Source organism: Nanorana parkeri, unplaced genomic scaffold, assembly GCF_000935625.1.
Source record: "Nanorana parkeri isolate BGI_ZX_2015 unplaced genomic scaffold, ASM93562v1 scaffold679, whole genome shotgun sequence".
In the NCBI taxonomy this organism is placed as follows: Eukaryota; Metazoa; Chordata; class Amphibia; order Anura; family Dicroglossidae; genus Nanorana; species Nanorana parkeri.
Genome location: NW_017306947.1, coordinates 808,571 through 825,708, shown reverse-complemented (window position 1 = coordinate 825,708; position 17,138 = coordinate 808,571). Strand labels below are relative to the sequence as shown.

General features: G+C 42.8%; 1 protein-coding gene across 1 annotated transcript in view; it reads left to right on the top strand.

Moving 5' to 3' along the window:
• The window catches only part of LOC108792749 (serine/threonine-protein kinase WNK4-like), a 73,768-nt gene that overhangs the window by 3,855 nt on the left and 52,775 nt on the right, over nucleotides 1-17,138 (top strand). The window contains exons 3-4 of the mRNA XM_018563591.1: nucleotides 1,289-1,461; nucleotides 7,561-7,781. Of these exons, the coding sequence (XP_018419093.1) occupies nucleotides 1,289-1,461; nucleotides 7,561-7,781 (394 nt within the window). The remainder of the gene's footprint in view (nucleotides 1-1,288; nucleotides 1,462-7,560; nucleotides 7,782-17,138) is intronic.

The following is a 17,138-nucleotide window of genomic DNA, read 5'->3' as shown; positions in this document are numbered from 1 at the left end:
TATATGTGGGGGGCAGAGAACGGTGGGGTATTATTTTATATGGGGGGAGGCAGAGAACAGGGGGGAGGGTATTTATTTTATATGTGGGGATGTGGAGGGCCGCAATGTTTACATTGCTTTATCTTAATATTGTTGTTGTTAATATTTATTTTTGTACATTTATTCTGCCTTCAACATTTAAAAGTGTCATTTCATAAGATAATTTAAGAGGGTGGGTTTAGGGGTGGAGTTAAGGCCGAGGGAGGCAGGGTAGGGGTTAGGTGGGGCAACTGGTGGCGAGTAACTCTTAAGGCCTGGCTAGTAGCTCAGGACTTGAAATTTTGAGCCCTGAATTAGGGTATTTAAGCGGTCAAAAGATGTTACTATTCGAAGCATGCAATGCAGATTACATGTGTCCCTGTTACATGCGCATTATATGTGGCCCTGTTAGATGCAGCCATGACACAGGAAATGCTACTCTGGAGAAGAAGGGCGGAGCATTACACACAGGTGGAAATGCATCATAGATATGAGTGAAGGGAACGCAGAAAAACATGTGCAGTACCAAAAAAGATCACTAGATGGCAGTATATGAACTAACCATAGAATAGCTATGAGAAAATGGTTTACAGAAATAAACTATATAAATTCTAATATCGCACTAAGGTGAATAATAACTGTGGCTGTAAATACAACTATTGAGGCGGCACACACCTCCAGTCAGTGCCTGAGGAGTTAGGTGCTGAGAATTTGGGACCACAGCCGGTGCAATCCCCAGTCTTAAGAGGTGTACCCCCCCCCCCCCACACACACACACAACAAGATTCTGGTGGGGACACATCACTGCCTCCATTGGACTCACAACCACTTTCACAAGAATTTGGAGAAGGTCTTTGCAAAATTACTTGAAGTAGTAGAGTTGTGAAGCTTCCAGCGCACTACCAAGATTAGTACTGTAGCTAGAATAGTGACTTGAAGAATGTTTTGTTGTTTTGTAAAAGAGAAAAACATTTATTGTTTCTAAAAGGAGGGAGATGTGTTGAGAGCTGGAAGTGACATCAGAGAAAGGGGCGGCCCTAAGGGCAGAGCACCAGAGACAGTACTGGGAGTAGGATGCAGATTGTGTCTCCCTTCATGTTAAGCTGTTATGTTGAAAGCAGCTCACCTTGTTACGTACATCTCATGACAGATACTATCCCTGTCATGTGAAACAAGTGACATCAAATGTATTTTATGTATTTATTTGCTCATTTATATTATGTATTTCTTTTTAATTGTTAATGATTTTTGGTTTCTTCCATGTGTACAGACCAGAAAACTGACTAAAGCAGAGCGCCAGAGGTTCAGTGAAGAGGTAGAGATGCTAAAAGGTCTGCAGCATCCGAACATTGTCAGATTTTATGATTCCTGGAAGACCATGGTGAAGGGTCAGATCTGCATTGTCCTGGTTACAGAGCTCATGACATCTGGAACTTTGAAGACGTAAGTCCTTTTTTTTTTGATTACCATTGCCATTTTCTGAAATGCTTTATTACATATATTTATTGCATGGCAAAGCTCTACAAAGTTTAACATCATGGAGTAAAAAGTACACAGGGTAGTTTTGTGGAGCGATGGATCTCTAGTACAAATATGTCTGTGAACGTTCTCATTCATCCAGGTCATGGTATATCTGTGAAAAATAAGTCAAGGCAACTGGACTTGCTGTATTTTTCTTGAAGACGTTTCACTGGTCATCCAACCAGCTTTCTCAATTCGGAATGACTTGTACAAAAATTGTCTGGGAATAAATATGGTGAATGTTGCTCCAATCCACATAATCTGCACTTCTCTCTGGGCAGGTTAATAACACACCCCAGCTCCAATTATGCAAATGCAATGAACACCTGGTTGTGATTAACAGATATGGTGAATGTTGCTCCAATCCACATCATTTAGTCCCAGATAATTTTTGTACAAGTCATTCCGAATTGAGAAAGCTGGTCGCATGACCAGTGAAACATCTTCAAGAAAAATACAGCAAGTCCAGTTGTCTTGACTTATTTTTTATGGATATCTAGTAAAAATAGGGACCTTGATTTTGATTTTGTTATGTTATCTAATATAGAGGGTGTCTTTCAGGCAGCTATTTAGAGAACAGGGGCCAAAGTTTGGCCTTTATGTGACATCAATGCCAAACCAGCAACTGGAGCAGATCGATGCACCAATCTGTCTTTCAATATATTGTTTTAGAAATTATTTTATACTGCCCAGTAAACGCTGCTTTATTCTTTACCAACCCTGATAAAAGGGGCCTCTTGGAACCCCAGAAACACATTGTCCTGGTACCCTGGAACCATTGTCATATCCTGGTACCCACAACCTTGTGCTGCTATTAGGCTAAATGGTATCCTCTTAAACCTTTAGGATTTCTAATGGCACATGACAGATTTGTGCCAACACTATTTTATAGATGTAGACATCAAAGCCTACCTTTCACCCCCTCCCACCACAAAATCTGATGACAATCTCTTTTTTCACTTCCTAATGAGATCAGGAATGTTTCCATGCTTTCCAACTTCTATAAAGATCCAGCTGACCGTAAAAAAATTGAATTAATGGCGAAGACGTGGAAACCCTATGGCTGGAGCTACAGGTGAAACTCGAATAATTAGAATATTGTGCAAAGTTCATTTATTTCACTAATGCAACTTAAAAGGTGAAACTAATATATGAGATAGACTCATTACATGCAAAGCAAGATAGTTCAAGCCGTGACTTGTCATAATTGTGATGATTATGGCTTACAGCTCATGAAAACCCCAAGAACCCCAAATCCACAACCTTAAAAAAGTAGATTATTACATGCAATCAATAAAACAAGGATTGTACATAGAACAATATCGGACCTCTGAAAAGTACAAGCATGCATATGTACTCAGTACTTGGTTTGGGCCCCTTTTGCAGCACTTACTGCAATTACTTTTGCACGATATTCTTTTAAAAAGGGGATGTATTGCAGGGACAAGTCTATAATTTTGCCACTTTATAGATCATTGGTTCGACCTCATCTGGAGTACGCGGTCCAGTTCTGGTCACCAGTACTAAGAAAAGATGTCCTTGAGTTGGAAAAAGTCCAGCGGAGGGCAACCAAACTAATTAGGGGGAGGACCAGAGCTAAGAGACAAGGCTACTAAATTTAAACATGTTCACATTGGAGGTGAGGAGATTAAGGGGGGATATGATCTCCATGTACAAAATGTTCAATGGTGGTAGCAACATTAGCGATAAACTGTTTAAAATTAACTCCATTACAAAAACTAGAGGCCACCACCTAAAATTGGTGGGGGAAAAATTCCAGCACAAGGGGCGAAGGGGGTTCTTTACAGTTAGAGCGGTTAGGGTCTGGAACTCACTGCCACAGGCGGTGATTTCAGCAAATAATGTGGAATTTTCAAGAATCTTTTGGACAATTTCTTAAGGGACCGCAATATACAGGGGTACAGGTACTCCTAGAATGAGATCCTAATAGGTTGGACTTGATGGACTAATGTCTTTATTCAACCTCAAATACTATGTAGCTATGTAACTATGTAATTTCATCCAAATTGTTTGTTCTTTTTAACAGTAGATGATGAAGGGCAATATAGTATTGGTGTCTGTTTCCTCATTTAGGAGATTCACTTTTATTTTCTGTCCCAATGGACATCGTTACTTGGATAGAAAGTGAAGAGAAATCCAAAATTGTACAGTTGTCACTGAAACAGGAATAGAGGAAAAAACTCACAATGGGTACATCTGGAATTTACAATGGAAGCACAAGGGTGCAAAAACCATATGGTTACATAGTATGTGGAGACTGTATGTCTCTATGTGAGGGAAACAAAAAAGGAGACTTACTTGTGAATCCTAGTAGATAGCAATAATGTGTATTCCTCAATGTAGATCTGTTACATGCAGAGTGGGAATGGTTGCGATCAAGCCGATCGTGTGAGAGAGTCGGTGCGGTGTTGTGAGGCTGTCAGCTTGTTTGCGGACCTGGCGGCTCCGGGTGGTGGAGAGAATGTCCAGTGCTGGTGGATGGAGTCAGAGTGCTGTGTGCCATTTTTTTCGTAAAATGCGTTGTATGGCGTTGTGATTATTGTTGAAGGTGGTGATGAAACTCACATCACCCTCTGTGTCAGTGCGTGTGATTTTTGTAGGGGAAAGAGGTTTCAGATAGGCGGAGTAAGCATCCTGCATTAATGTGTCTGGGTATAGTTTATCTTTAAATTTATTTGCAAGAAGCTGGCTCTGTGTATTGTAGTCAGTGATCTTTGAACAGCTTTAGCCTACAAAACTGGCTTTTAGGGATATTTTGTATCAATCTAGGATGGTGGCAACTCTGGAAGTGCACATAAGAGTTGCCCCAGTAGGTTTTACATGATTGTTGGTGATGATGGTAGTGCCCTCAGATGAGAGTTCTAGATCTAAAAATGTCAGTGTGGAAGGATGGGACACAAATGTGAACGAGAGGCCTAGCCTATGTTATTGCAATGTGAGACGAACTTCAACATGGACTCAGATGGGCCATCCCAGATGATAATGATGTCGTCAATATAACGACCGTAGAAAATAAGGTGTTGGGCAAAGGGGTTATTGGTCCATATGTAATTGTCCTCCCAGAAAACCATTGTGAGGTTGGCATAGCTAGGGGTGTAATTCGCGCCCATATCTGTGCCTTTGGTTTGTAGGTAAAACATATTCATGAAAGCAAAATAGTTGTGTTCAAGTGTGAATTGGGTACGGTTCAAAATGAACTGTGCTTGTCTATAGTGTATAGTAATATTGTAAAGCATTAAGCCCTACGTCATGTGGAATCGAAGTGTACAGTGAACTGACGTCTAGTGATAACCAGGAGGAGTCCCATTGGTACTAGGAAAGGATCTGGATGAGGTGGCCTGAATCCTTGGTGTAGGAGGGCAAATTGGTGACCAGAGGTTGTAAAAAATTATCTATGTAAACCGACAGTCCACTAGTGAGGCTGTTGGTGCTAGCTATGATAGGACGGCTAGGGGGCGCTTGTTCGTTTCTATGTATCTTAGGGAGGTGGTAAAAATATGGGGTGTGAGGATGTTGGGGGTATAGAAAAGCTCTCTCTTTTTTTGTTCAGATGTTATCTTTTTGTGCTGTTTCTAATAGCTGGAACAGTTCGGTTTGGTATATGGTGAGGGGATCCTGTGGTAAGCTGATATAGGTGGCACCGTCGCCCAGGAGCCTAGAAGCCTCAGCTAAGTAGTCCAGGTGGTCTTGGATGACAATGCCACCCCCCTTGTCCGCTTGTTTTATAACAATGTCAAGGTTGGCTGTGAGTTCTTTGTGTGCTAGACTTTCAGGTGGACTCAAATTGTGTCGGTTTCGGGCATTTTTGCACATGGACAGAAGGTCCGAATACATGACATTATAAAAAGGGTCTATGAATAGACCTTTGGATTTCTGTGGGTAAAATGTGGACTTCGGTTTGAAAGTAGTGTGGGAAATGTCAGACCCTAAAAGTGTGTCCAATGTGTAATCAAATGTCGAATAGGGATCAGCTAAATCATACAGGGCCTCTAAAGCTTCATGGTCAAGATAAAAAAATTATCTATAGAACTCGATGCATCTGGGATGGTGGAAGTGGGATGTGGTGGTTCTGAACCATATGGTTTGGTGCAAAAATGTATTTTCAATGTTAGTTTGCGAATTAATCTATTCAAATCTACAAACAAAGTAAATGGGTTTGGTTTGGCAGTGGGAGCAAAATTGAGGCCCCTTTGGAGCAGGAATAACTAATGGGAACTGAGTGTGTGATAAGATAAGTTGAAGATTTTCATCGTGGAGGATTCTAAATTCCTGTTTTTCCTTTTTTTGGACGTGTTTTCCAGCTCTGGTACCTCTTCTAGTAACTTTGTTTTTAATTTGGGTGGGTGTGGAAGGCCCGAGTCTAAAAAAGTACCTGATGCTGTGGAATGGGCCTGGGATGGGGTGGAAAGGTTTGATGTTGTGGGCAAAATGTCTATGCCGGAGGATGGAGGTGTGGGAATATTGGACGGGTTTGTGTGGGTACCGGGGCTGTTGGATCTGGAGGGGGAAAATGTTTTGAAGGTGGCTGGAATAATGTGGTCTGCACTGTGTATGGAGTGAGGTGTTGTGCAATAAGGAACAGAACCAGATGAACTGGCTGCTGGTGGAGTTACGTGGTTTCGATGGTGGTGTGTGGTTGCTCTGGACTGGATAATAATATCTGACTGTCATCTCATAGACCAGTGGTCAATAAATGGCAGAGCACACGCAGACCCCCTGGTGGATCTGTCAGTACTGTGATTGCACTGCACTGAGTTATGTCTGGCTGACAGTGCTGTTGCATCCACTGCCATCTGTAACCCAGTGCAGGCCCCCTCTATGCTTCAGTCATTGGTTGCTAGGACTGCTGGCTTCCTAGCAACCAATGATGTCTGGCAGGCAGGAATAGCAAGTGGAAATCAGGTGTAATATGGGTGAGGTGTCTACAAAGATGGATTTGAAGGGCATGTAGGGGTGAGAGAAAAGATTGAATCTGAAGGTAGGAGCATAATGGCATTGGACCCTTAACATTCAAGATTGGACTTGGGTAGAATTGTTCCTTGTGAAGTGTTGCTGCCATTAATTTCAAAATTCAAAATTACCTTACTTTTTTTAAAATGTCTGATATTAAGTGCTAAAGAGAACAAATACAGTCTAGTAGCCTCACTGGTACATTACTGAATGTTAGATATAATTAGATATGTTATAAATAGTCATAAAATAAAAAAAACATAGAGGTTCTGTAATCCTAAGCTCCTTATTGTTAAATTTTAAGTGCATTTTTTAATCAAATTCCAATGAGCTAATATAAATACCCCAGGGATTTGTATTTTTATATATTTTAAGTAGTTCACAAAAAATATTTAATGTATATTATATTTAAATATTTAATTTATCATTTAGGATAAGGGAAGAGGAACCTAAGCTGCTTTATTTACAAACAGAACAAAGCGGCCGGGAACTGTGATTTGCCGGCAATTTATATGGCATTTTGTTTGTCAATGCCAGTTTTACTGTTGTAGGTTTTATACACCGTGCAGATGTGCTAATTTATAGGCCGGTTTAGAGCATCCTCCAAACATGTTATTGATGTTTAGACCGGTTTAGAGCATCCTCCAAACATTTTTAATGTTACCCTTTAAGCATTATTAAAATCACTGCTCCTAGCCAGACAGAATTGTTTTAAAAAATCTTTTTGCTTTGCTAAATGTCCTCCAAGGTACTGTGCAGCTCCCCATGCACTTTGTTTGTCAATATATTGCCTATTTGCCTAGAAAATGCCCATTAAGGATTTATAAGATTTGCCTCCCATTGACTTCAGTGGGGTTCACATTTGAAGTAAAAACCAACCCTTATATCTCATTATATCTCTCTCTCATGTAATATGTGGGCAGAGAAGCCTTGCAGGATGCTAATTCCAACCTAGAGTTCAGCTTTAATATCCAACCAACTAAGCATTGGGTTAGATAATGAAATCAGTGTCTATGTGTATAATTTTGTGTACATTTTTTTGTTTTTTAGCTACTTGAAGAGGTTCAAGGAGATGAAACTCAAAGTATTGCAAAGGTGGAGTCGTCAAATTTTGAAGGGTCTGCACTTTCTCCATACCCGCTGTCCTCCCATCATACATCGTGACCTTAAATGTGACAACATCTTCATCACTGGGCCCACTGGCTTTGTTAAAATTGGGGACCTGGGTCTGGCCACCTTAAAAAGTGCCTCCTTTGCAAAGAGCGTCATAGGTACAGTAATGCAGATATTGTGTTTTTTTACAGATTGCATAGCTCACAACTATCTCTCTCTTTGTATCCAAATCTCTGTGTTGCTCTTTAGAACTGTTCCATATGGCAGTATTTATAGATGTATGTTTCCTCACATATTTGATCCTTTTATTTACATCTTTTACTGGTGTAGGTTTAACAAATTTAGCAGGTGCAGATAAAAGCAGATGTGGTACAATCAACCATTTCTGGTATAACAGCATGCTAAAGCAAAGGGAAAATTAAAATATAATAGCTTTCGCCTCTATGTCTGACATAATAACATAAAAGCAAACTTTTTAGAAATTACTTGGAGAATCCTAGGCTGGACTTGTTTAGTGGATTGAATTCTAGTGGCAACAACAAATAATGTCTTTACTCTAGTTGCAGGTTTATTGAGAAAGGGACAGTTCCCTGTGTTGGCACAGTTGGGAGTTCAAAATTGGAAGTGCAGAGTTTTATATTGCATGCAGAACTTTTTCATGTTTATTAAATATAGTGCATGTACAATAGATTGTTTCATGGAAAAGACAACTCCTGGTTTCAAGGATTGCATACAACAACATAAAAGATCTGTAAAGGTTTTTTTTTTTTTGGGCGCCTGCAGACTTATAGGACATATAGAAGCTACTTGTCAAACTGTTGTGAGTTCAGAAATACTAATGTTGCATTAGTGGTAGTATAAACAATAGATTCTTTTAAGACATAAGGCAGTTTGGATTTTGTGATCTGATGCTTCGGGATCACTGAATCTGAATGCGCATGATGAATTGTGCTCCCAGTGCATCACACGTATATTTTTAGAAATAAAGCAACATTTGATAACTGGTGTTTTGAAAGGTTTACAATTTAGGTCCCTAAATCATAACGTTCTATACACTGTGGAGGAGGAGAAAGGCAGGAGGGAATGCTGTCATAGCCGGTCGGCTCAGATGATCGGGTGAGTATAACTTTATTTTCCTCCCTAGATCAAAACAAGCAGGTAACTCTTGCATTGTGGCGGTAGCCCCACTGCAAGGATTAATAAAAAATGGTGCCCAGATTTCTATTTTAGGTGATGATGTAAAGGAATATGCCCCTAATACATTAAGAATGTATGCTCTAACACAAAAAATAGTGGTTGGTAGCAGGAGCTTAATATAACTATGCAAGTAAAAGTTATTGGACCAGCATGTTGAGTAGAGAATCATGGTTTGCTTTATTCAATTATTTTCAATTCCAAGAATAACTGCAGAATCTACTACTCCCCTAACAAGAAAAAATCATCCCCTTTGTTAAAGCAAACAACAAAAAAGTAACTTTCCCTACCTGAATGCTTAAAAACAAACTGACCCCTTTTTTTCCTCTCTTACTATAACTTCAGTTTTGCTTGAAAACAAAACAGCCCCCTCTAAGTTAACTGTATACATTGCAAGTATTGTAGCTAAATGTTTTTCTTACTCATTGATTGAGGGGCACAGGATTCAGAGACAATTGTGCTATTTACTGCCACCTTTACGAGGATATGAACACTGGTAAACCAACAAAAGAAGGGTTTATACCAGGCTGGTCAGTGCTTTTTTTGTTTGCCAGTGTCTAAATCCTCCTGTAGATGGCAGTATAACCCAAATGTCTCTGAGTCCTGTGTCCCTCAAACTTTCAAGAAAATAATTGTACTGTGAGTACAAAAGTCCAGTTTTCATATTTAAATTTTTCTCTGTTCTGAAGAAATGTTTGTTTCAGTCTCAACCTGATTTCTGAATGTGTATTATAATGAGAGAAGCTGCTCACCTCACTAAACATTTAACTTCTATTGCAAGAAATGCCTGAAATTGTACATATACAGTATGTCAGCGCAGACTTCTTAACAAACCGCAGAGCCAATTAAGCAGGAAATTAGATTTCTGGGAGCATTCTGTGTACCAGTCATCTCCAGAACACTTTCAACAGAAACATATATGCCTTTGGCAATTAGAAAATGACACCACCAGGAAAGGTAATTTTTTTATAAATTACGGGCATTGGGAGATTCCACACCCCTGCCACCCCTCTGCTCCCTGAGGTCCTGAACTGTGGAAGCTGTGCCTCTAAATACAAGCAGATGGCAAGGATCACACGTATTGCCTTTAGGCTCCCTGCAGCCAGGGTTGGATTTATCCACAAGGCAACCGGGCCCGGCCTCAGGGAGCAGAGGGGCGGCAGGGGTGTGGAATCTCCCAATGCCCGTGACTCAACCACCCCACTCTCACACGGAGGACATGGTTGTTGATTGCCCTGTGGTGCACGGGTACGGCAATGGCCAAGAGATTGAGTATCTCTTTGAAACTGGGTCACAAGTCACTATTCTACCAGAACCGTTGCTTCAGTGATACTTCCCGAAGAGGAAAATGAGTCAAGATACCCCATGGATCTCACTGACAGTTGCCAATATATTTCCCATGAAGTTGTCAGGGTTAGCTGGATGAAAGTAAAACTATGGGGGCAGGACCTTGGCTGAAAGGGTGTAGTGGTCACATGAGCATCTGAAAGAGGATGACAGCAGGTGATATTGGGCGTTAATATCATTCAGGGACTGAGGCCTGAGCTGTTGAAACAATACCCTACACGCCTGGGATCACCTACAGAAATTAGAAAGCTGCTTCATGCCTTGGAGGCACTAAAGAACTCTGCCACAAGTACAGCAACATTAAGAAAAAACCTGGCATTGTAAGGGTTTCCATTGGGACAGAAATCGTAATGCCACCCTGCCAAAACCTTGTACTTCCATTGAATGTCTGATCATGCCATCGACTGCAAGGTGTCCCAGTCCTAGTAGCATCCTTACGCTCAGATATGGCACCGTTTGTTGCTAGAACCCTCAAAGTAGTTCGACAAGGCACCATGCTAGTCAGGATGCGTAACAGCAAGACTATTCCACTTCGTCTACCCTAGGGGACACCAGTGTACCACATAGAGCTCCAGAAATTCCATGGATGATGCTATGTAGCTAAAGTGAATGTTGCCAAATGGTCAACAGGAACAGACCAAGCATGAGCAGAAGAACAGATACGTCCACTTCTACAGCTGACCACTGAGGAACTGTCACCCAGTTTAGGCGTAAGCGGTAAGGCGATTAGCATATAAGTGGTCAGAGGTGTTTTCACAGGGGGATTTTGACCTGGGCTGCATCAGTGGGATTGAACATAAGATATCAACAGGAGAGAGTCCACCCATCCTGGAATGGTACAGAAACATACCTCTGTTTCAAGCACATGTTGAAACAGATGATGCAGCAAGCCATAATTGAAGACAGCAAGAGCCCTTGGGCAGCTCCCAGACGCCTATCCTCTGTCGCAAATTGAAGAGTCCTTAGCTGCCCTAGCAAAAGCCAAATTCTTGTCCACGCTTGACCTCAGCAGTGGGTATTGGCAGATCCCTGTTGCCAAAGCAGACCGCCTAAAAACTGCTTTCATCACCCCTGTGGGCTTATGGCAGTTCAAGAGGATGCCCTTCGGGTTGAGCAATGCATCTGCTACTTTTCAAAGGACAATGGAACATTGTCTGGGAGACATGAACTTAGATAGCATCTTATTTATCTAGATGATATAGTGTTGTTCTCTCTTCTTTCCAAGAACACATCACCCACCTAGATGCTGTTCTGGTCTGGCTACCCCAGTATGGGCTGAAGCTTAAACCAAAAAAATGCCACCTGTTCATATGTGAGATCGAATATCTAGGACATGTCATCTTAAAACAAGGTGTGCTCCCCAACCCATAGAAAATCAAAGTCCTATATGAGTGGAAGGCCCAATAACCATGACTGAAGTTAAAGCCTTCCTAGGATTAACAGGGCACTATCAATGTTTCATCAAGCACTAAGCCCATTACACTGCCCCAATCCAGAAATTACTACATGGAGTAGGCCAGAAAGGGGGCCACAAAAAGGTGGAATGGGGACAGGAACAACAAGAAGCGTTTGACTTCTTAAAGCAGCAGTTAACATCAGCCTCTTCATTGGCCTTTGCTGATTTCTCTCTTCCTTTCTGGCTACAAACTGTTGCCAATAACCAGGGCCTGGGAGCCATGCTCTCACAAGTGCAATATGGTGAGGAAAGGGTTACGGCTTATGCCAGCCGCAGCCTTTATGCGACGGAGAGAAACCCTGCAAACTACAGCTCCTTCAAGCTGGAACTGTTAACATTGGTGTGGGCAGTCACAGAACGTTTCACAGAGTATCCGACAGGGGCTAAGTTTGAGGTCTGGATGGATAACAACCCCTTATTACATCTCCAGACACCCAAACTCAGTGCTCTGGAACATAGATGGGCGGCACGTCTGGTGAAAATTTGACTTTTCCCTGCATTACCATCAGGGGAAGGGCAATCAGATGGCCGATGCTCTATTACGGCACCATTCAGCACAACCACAGCGAGATGTGGAGGAAGAGGATGAAGAAGAAGAATCTCACACACCTCACCATCCCCAACCAATATTTTTTCAAAAGAAAAGAGATCCCCCCCCCCTTTCCGGTAGAGCGCTGCCACGGATAGGACTCAGGTCGCAAAACTTTTGAAGAAGAAGAAAACCTACCCTTGATGGGGGCAAGACCTAAGAGTGGACCACGGGTGGACCCCATCCATGTGTTACAAGAGTATAACTGGGCAGAAACTCAGAAGGGCGATCCCATAATTGCCCCAGTAATAGAGGCAATGTGGCTAAGGCAGTGGCCTAGTAGAAGAGAAAGATCAAAACTGCTACCTGAGAAACGAACCAGATGGACCCATTACTTGGCTGTAATGGTCTGGAAGTCTGGAAGATTACAGGTCCAGACAGTACCACGCAGCCCAACAATTGCCCAGTTCAGGTTCTCACTCTCACTGTGGAGCCCTCTGACCCACTGTCTACTGAAACGCCTGAAAGGGAGGATGTGCCTTCACCGACTCCTAAAGGAAAGTCTGAAACTCAACCCTTGAGATGCTGCCAGAGGTCTAACTTCGGGAAACCACCTAAATGCTTTTGCACAAGAGGACTCCCACAATTCTCGGGACTCCCAGCATCCCCTGAACTCTTGGACATGCCCAGGGTATATAAAATGCAGCTCTTCTCGTCTTCCTGTGCTCAGAGAGACCCTGCCTGATGGGGCAGCAGTGACAGGGCAAGTGAGCTGTCACCAGATGCTGGTGAGCACAAGAGCTCACAGTATGTCTAAGCCCCAGTCACTGGAGAGGAGTTTGTTGCATTCCATTTGGAGAAACTACCCATGCAATGGGGTGGCCCTACCTCCAGCCACCAGAACCTCCTGACCGAAGTCATTAGCAGCAGTGTCAGCGTGAAGCCTGTGCCAGCAGCAGATCTACTTAGCTAACAGTCTACTAGACGATCGTTCGTAACATTGGATATGTGAGAAACTTTATTTCCTTTTTCTCTCATAAACTGAACTGAAGTCAGAACTGGCTGCCATCTAGAGGTCATTTGAAGAACTGCTCTATTGTTTCATTTGTTCTTCTAATCCTGTTTAACTGAATGTTATGTACCGCACTTCCCCTTGTTCATTTAAATCCCCCTGTGCAATTTATGTTGATTTACATTTGCTTAGTAAAGTAGAAATTGCACATCACCACTGGTCTGATCATTTGACTGATACCGTTACATAACAGTTAGGGATGCACCGATATATCGGCCGCCGAAACATATCGGCCGAAAATTGCACTTTTGGCATAATGCAGAAAGTGCCATTTTCCTGCCGATACATCGGCGCATCCCAGGTTTCTTTCCTCCCCGCAGTCAGTTTCAGGATGACAGCGGCTCTGTGCGTGGCAGAGCGGGGATCGGTAAATATAATTGATATTTACCTATCTTCCGTGTGAGAAGGATAAACACTGGAGCGATCGTCTGATCACTCCAGTGTTTGTAAATAACTGGGGACACATAGTACTATGTGTCCCCAGTTATGAATGAACAGGCTGTGATTTACATCCCAGCCTGTTCATTCAAGATTTCCTCAATGTCCCAGCGGGGAGGAGAGAAACTGTGATAGCCGGCCGGGCGCTGCGGGACGAGAGCGCTGTGAGAGGCAGTCGTCTTCTTCCACACCACTCAGCCTCCTATCACAGTCCGGCAGAGTGGTTTGTGGGCGGACACAGGCCGCGCTCTCACAGGCAGGGCCGGCCTTAGGGGTGTGCAAGCTGCGTGGCCGCACAGGGCGTCGTGGCAACAAGGGCGCCGTGCGGCCGACACAGCTAGTACTGTCATATACCCCCTCACCGCTGGCCATATGACAGTGCTCCCTCGTCCGCCCACCCCCCCACTTCAGGGGGGGTGCAGGAGGGAGCGCTGCCTGCTGTCAGGATGGCGGAGCGGTGAGGGGGAGAGAAGCCGCACCCGCAGCTGTCAGGATGGCCGAGCGGGTAGGAGATCGGAGCCGCTGTCATCCTGTCAGTTTCAGGATGACAGCGGCTCTGTGCGTGGCAGAGCGGGGATCGGTAAATATAATTGATATTTACCTATCTTCCGTGTGAGAAGGATAAACACTGGAGCGATCGTCTGATCACTCCAGTGTTTGTAAATAACTGGGGACACATAGTACTATGTGTCCCCAGTTATGAATGAACAGGCTGTGATTTACATCCCAGCCTGTTCATTCAAGATTTCCTCAATGGGGAGAAGCACTCAGTACAGAGGCTCCTCCCCATTCTGAAACAGCTAAATATTTGAATGGGAAGCCTCGGTACTGAGAGCTTCCCATTCATTGAGTGCTGAGGCTGCTGAAAAAGAAATTGAGGATTTGGTGTCCTCAATTTCTTTTCTATTTTAAAAGGGAAATGTCTGGGGTCTGTTTGGACCCCTAATATTTCCCGAAGCCCTCCCAACAGTAAAGAAAAATAATAATAATAATAAAAAATTAAAACAATTATTTTAAAAAAGTGAAAACAGCCCCCCCCCCACACACACACATACGTATTATTACACATGTGCGAATACTAAAAATTCATTTCATATGAAATGAACGAAAATTTAAAAAGTTTTCATTTGTTTCATCAAACAAAATACATGCATGCATGGCATCATGTAACGTCATGCTCCCTGTCGCCAAGATGGTTGCACACATTCACAGAACACGCCGGTGGCCAATATGGCCGCCACACATTCCCAAACAAATTATTATGCACCTGAATATATTTTTTGTTTATTTGGACATATAGTAATTCATTCATTTTACAAGTACCGTATAAGACGGGTTTTTAGACCCAAAAAACCTGCCCCAAAAATCGGGGGTCGTCTTATACGCCGGGTATACTGTATGTAGCTTTGGCTACATACAGTATACCGCGCTGAGCCAATCACTGCAGGCTTTGTATTAATGAATACAAAGCCTGTATTAATGAATGCAAGGCCTGCCGTGATTGGCTCAGCGCGGTATACTGTATGTAGCTGAAGGAAGATGGAGGACACTGTGGGGACCGTGGACAAGGTAAGAGACTGTAATCCCGAGTGTGGCTCGGGGTTACCACTTATGGTACTGAAAATGAACCCGAGCCACACTCGGGAATACCGCCATGGAGGTAAGTGGGTGCATTTAAACATTATTTTGGGCTCTACTCGTCTCATACGACGAGTATAGCCCAAAACCTATATTTTAACACAAAAAGTAGGGGGTCGTCTTATACGCCGAGTCGTCTTATACGCTGAGTCGTCTTATACGCCGGCAAATACGGTAGTCTAGGTTTTGTGTTCTGTTTTCTATTTTTACTTTCTAGATGCACTTACTTGAAAAAAGGGATCGGCATGACAACCTGACACTTCGTTTTTATAGACTCTATTTTAGTTTGACATTTATTGTTTACCGTCTGTTGTTTTATTTGATAAGAATACTTATAATGTGCCTACAAGTTTAATACCTTTGAATAAAAGTGTTATTTTTATCATACTTTTTAATATGTTTCTTTGCGGCTTAACAAAATAGGAGTCTTTAAATGGTGCGGATATTGGGGGAAAAGGGTGTGGTCACTGAGGGGTGTGGTCACTGATGGACGCTGTAAAGCTTTCTTGCACAGGGCGCCTAAAAGCCTAAGGCTGGCCCTGGTCACAGGAGGCTGAGCTCTCCTCCCTACACTGCTCGATCAGCCTCCTGTGACAGCGTGTCAGAGAGGAGAGCAAAGTACAAACACTCCGCGATCAGTGATTTCTGAGTGCTTGTACATAATTGAGGACATGGTATGCTTACTATATCCTCAATTATGAATGAATGGCAGTGATCTACATCACCTCCTGTTCATTCATAGTTGTAGTTATAGTAAACATATTCTGTTCTCATGTTATGAATGAACAGGAACACTCATAGGAGGATTCCTGTTCATTGATAACAGGGGACACAGAAAAAGAGTTCGAGGCCTCTGTGTTCTCAATCTCTTTTTCTATTTATTATTACCCTGTTTTTTGGTAAAATATAAAAGATCGGGTCACGTCGGGTAAATAGACACTGCATTTCTGGAAACATCAACAGGTATTTTCTGTACTTGCTAAACATGTTCTTAGCTTGAAAAATGAAAACTAATGTAGCTCCCACTTATATGGACTAATAAGCTGCAATATATAACATTTTTGTTGTTGGGTTTAGTTATCCTCTAAGGCCTCATTCACACGAGAAATGGCCGGGACATACAGCTCCGTGCTGTGTGCACGGCCGTATCGGCAGCTCCCGGGGAGGACAGGTGCTGTGTGTGATTAGTATGCAGCCCCTGTCCTTCTCTATGGGAGTATGCAGCTGTACGCCGCCCTACGCTTACCCGCCCTGCACGTCTGTGCCGGTGTGGGTGTCCTGTCTGCGTCCGAGCCGGGACATCCGCACCCGTACGGACCTGCACTTGGGGTGAACGTAGGGTGGCGTACGGCCACGTAGTCCCATAGAGAAGGACAGGGGCTGTGTACTAATTACACGCAGCACCTGTTCTTCCCGGGAGCTGCCCGATAAGGCTGTGCACGCAGCACGGAGCTGTACGTGCCGGCCGTTTCTCGTGTGAATGAGGCCTAACAGTTAAGCCATAAAACAGGCCCTTTACACTTAACTCACTCCCAAAAACAACCTCTAAGCTTAACCCTAAACTAAAACTTCTGATAGGATCTGTATTCTCCTTCAAATCTGACAGTCATTCAAATTTCCTTTGTTAGCATGCTGGACTGTGTGGTTTGACTTTATCCCAGTGGTACCTTTTCCACATGCAACACTTAAAGTGTTAAATCATGATATATGTGACATCACCATTTTTTTTATAACACCGAAAATGGTTACATAGTAGGAAGTAGGAAGAACTAACAAGTGTCTATATCCAATATATTTAGCGGTATAAGATTGTGTACTAACCACAAATAAAGTTATAAACT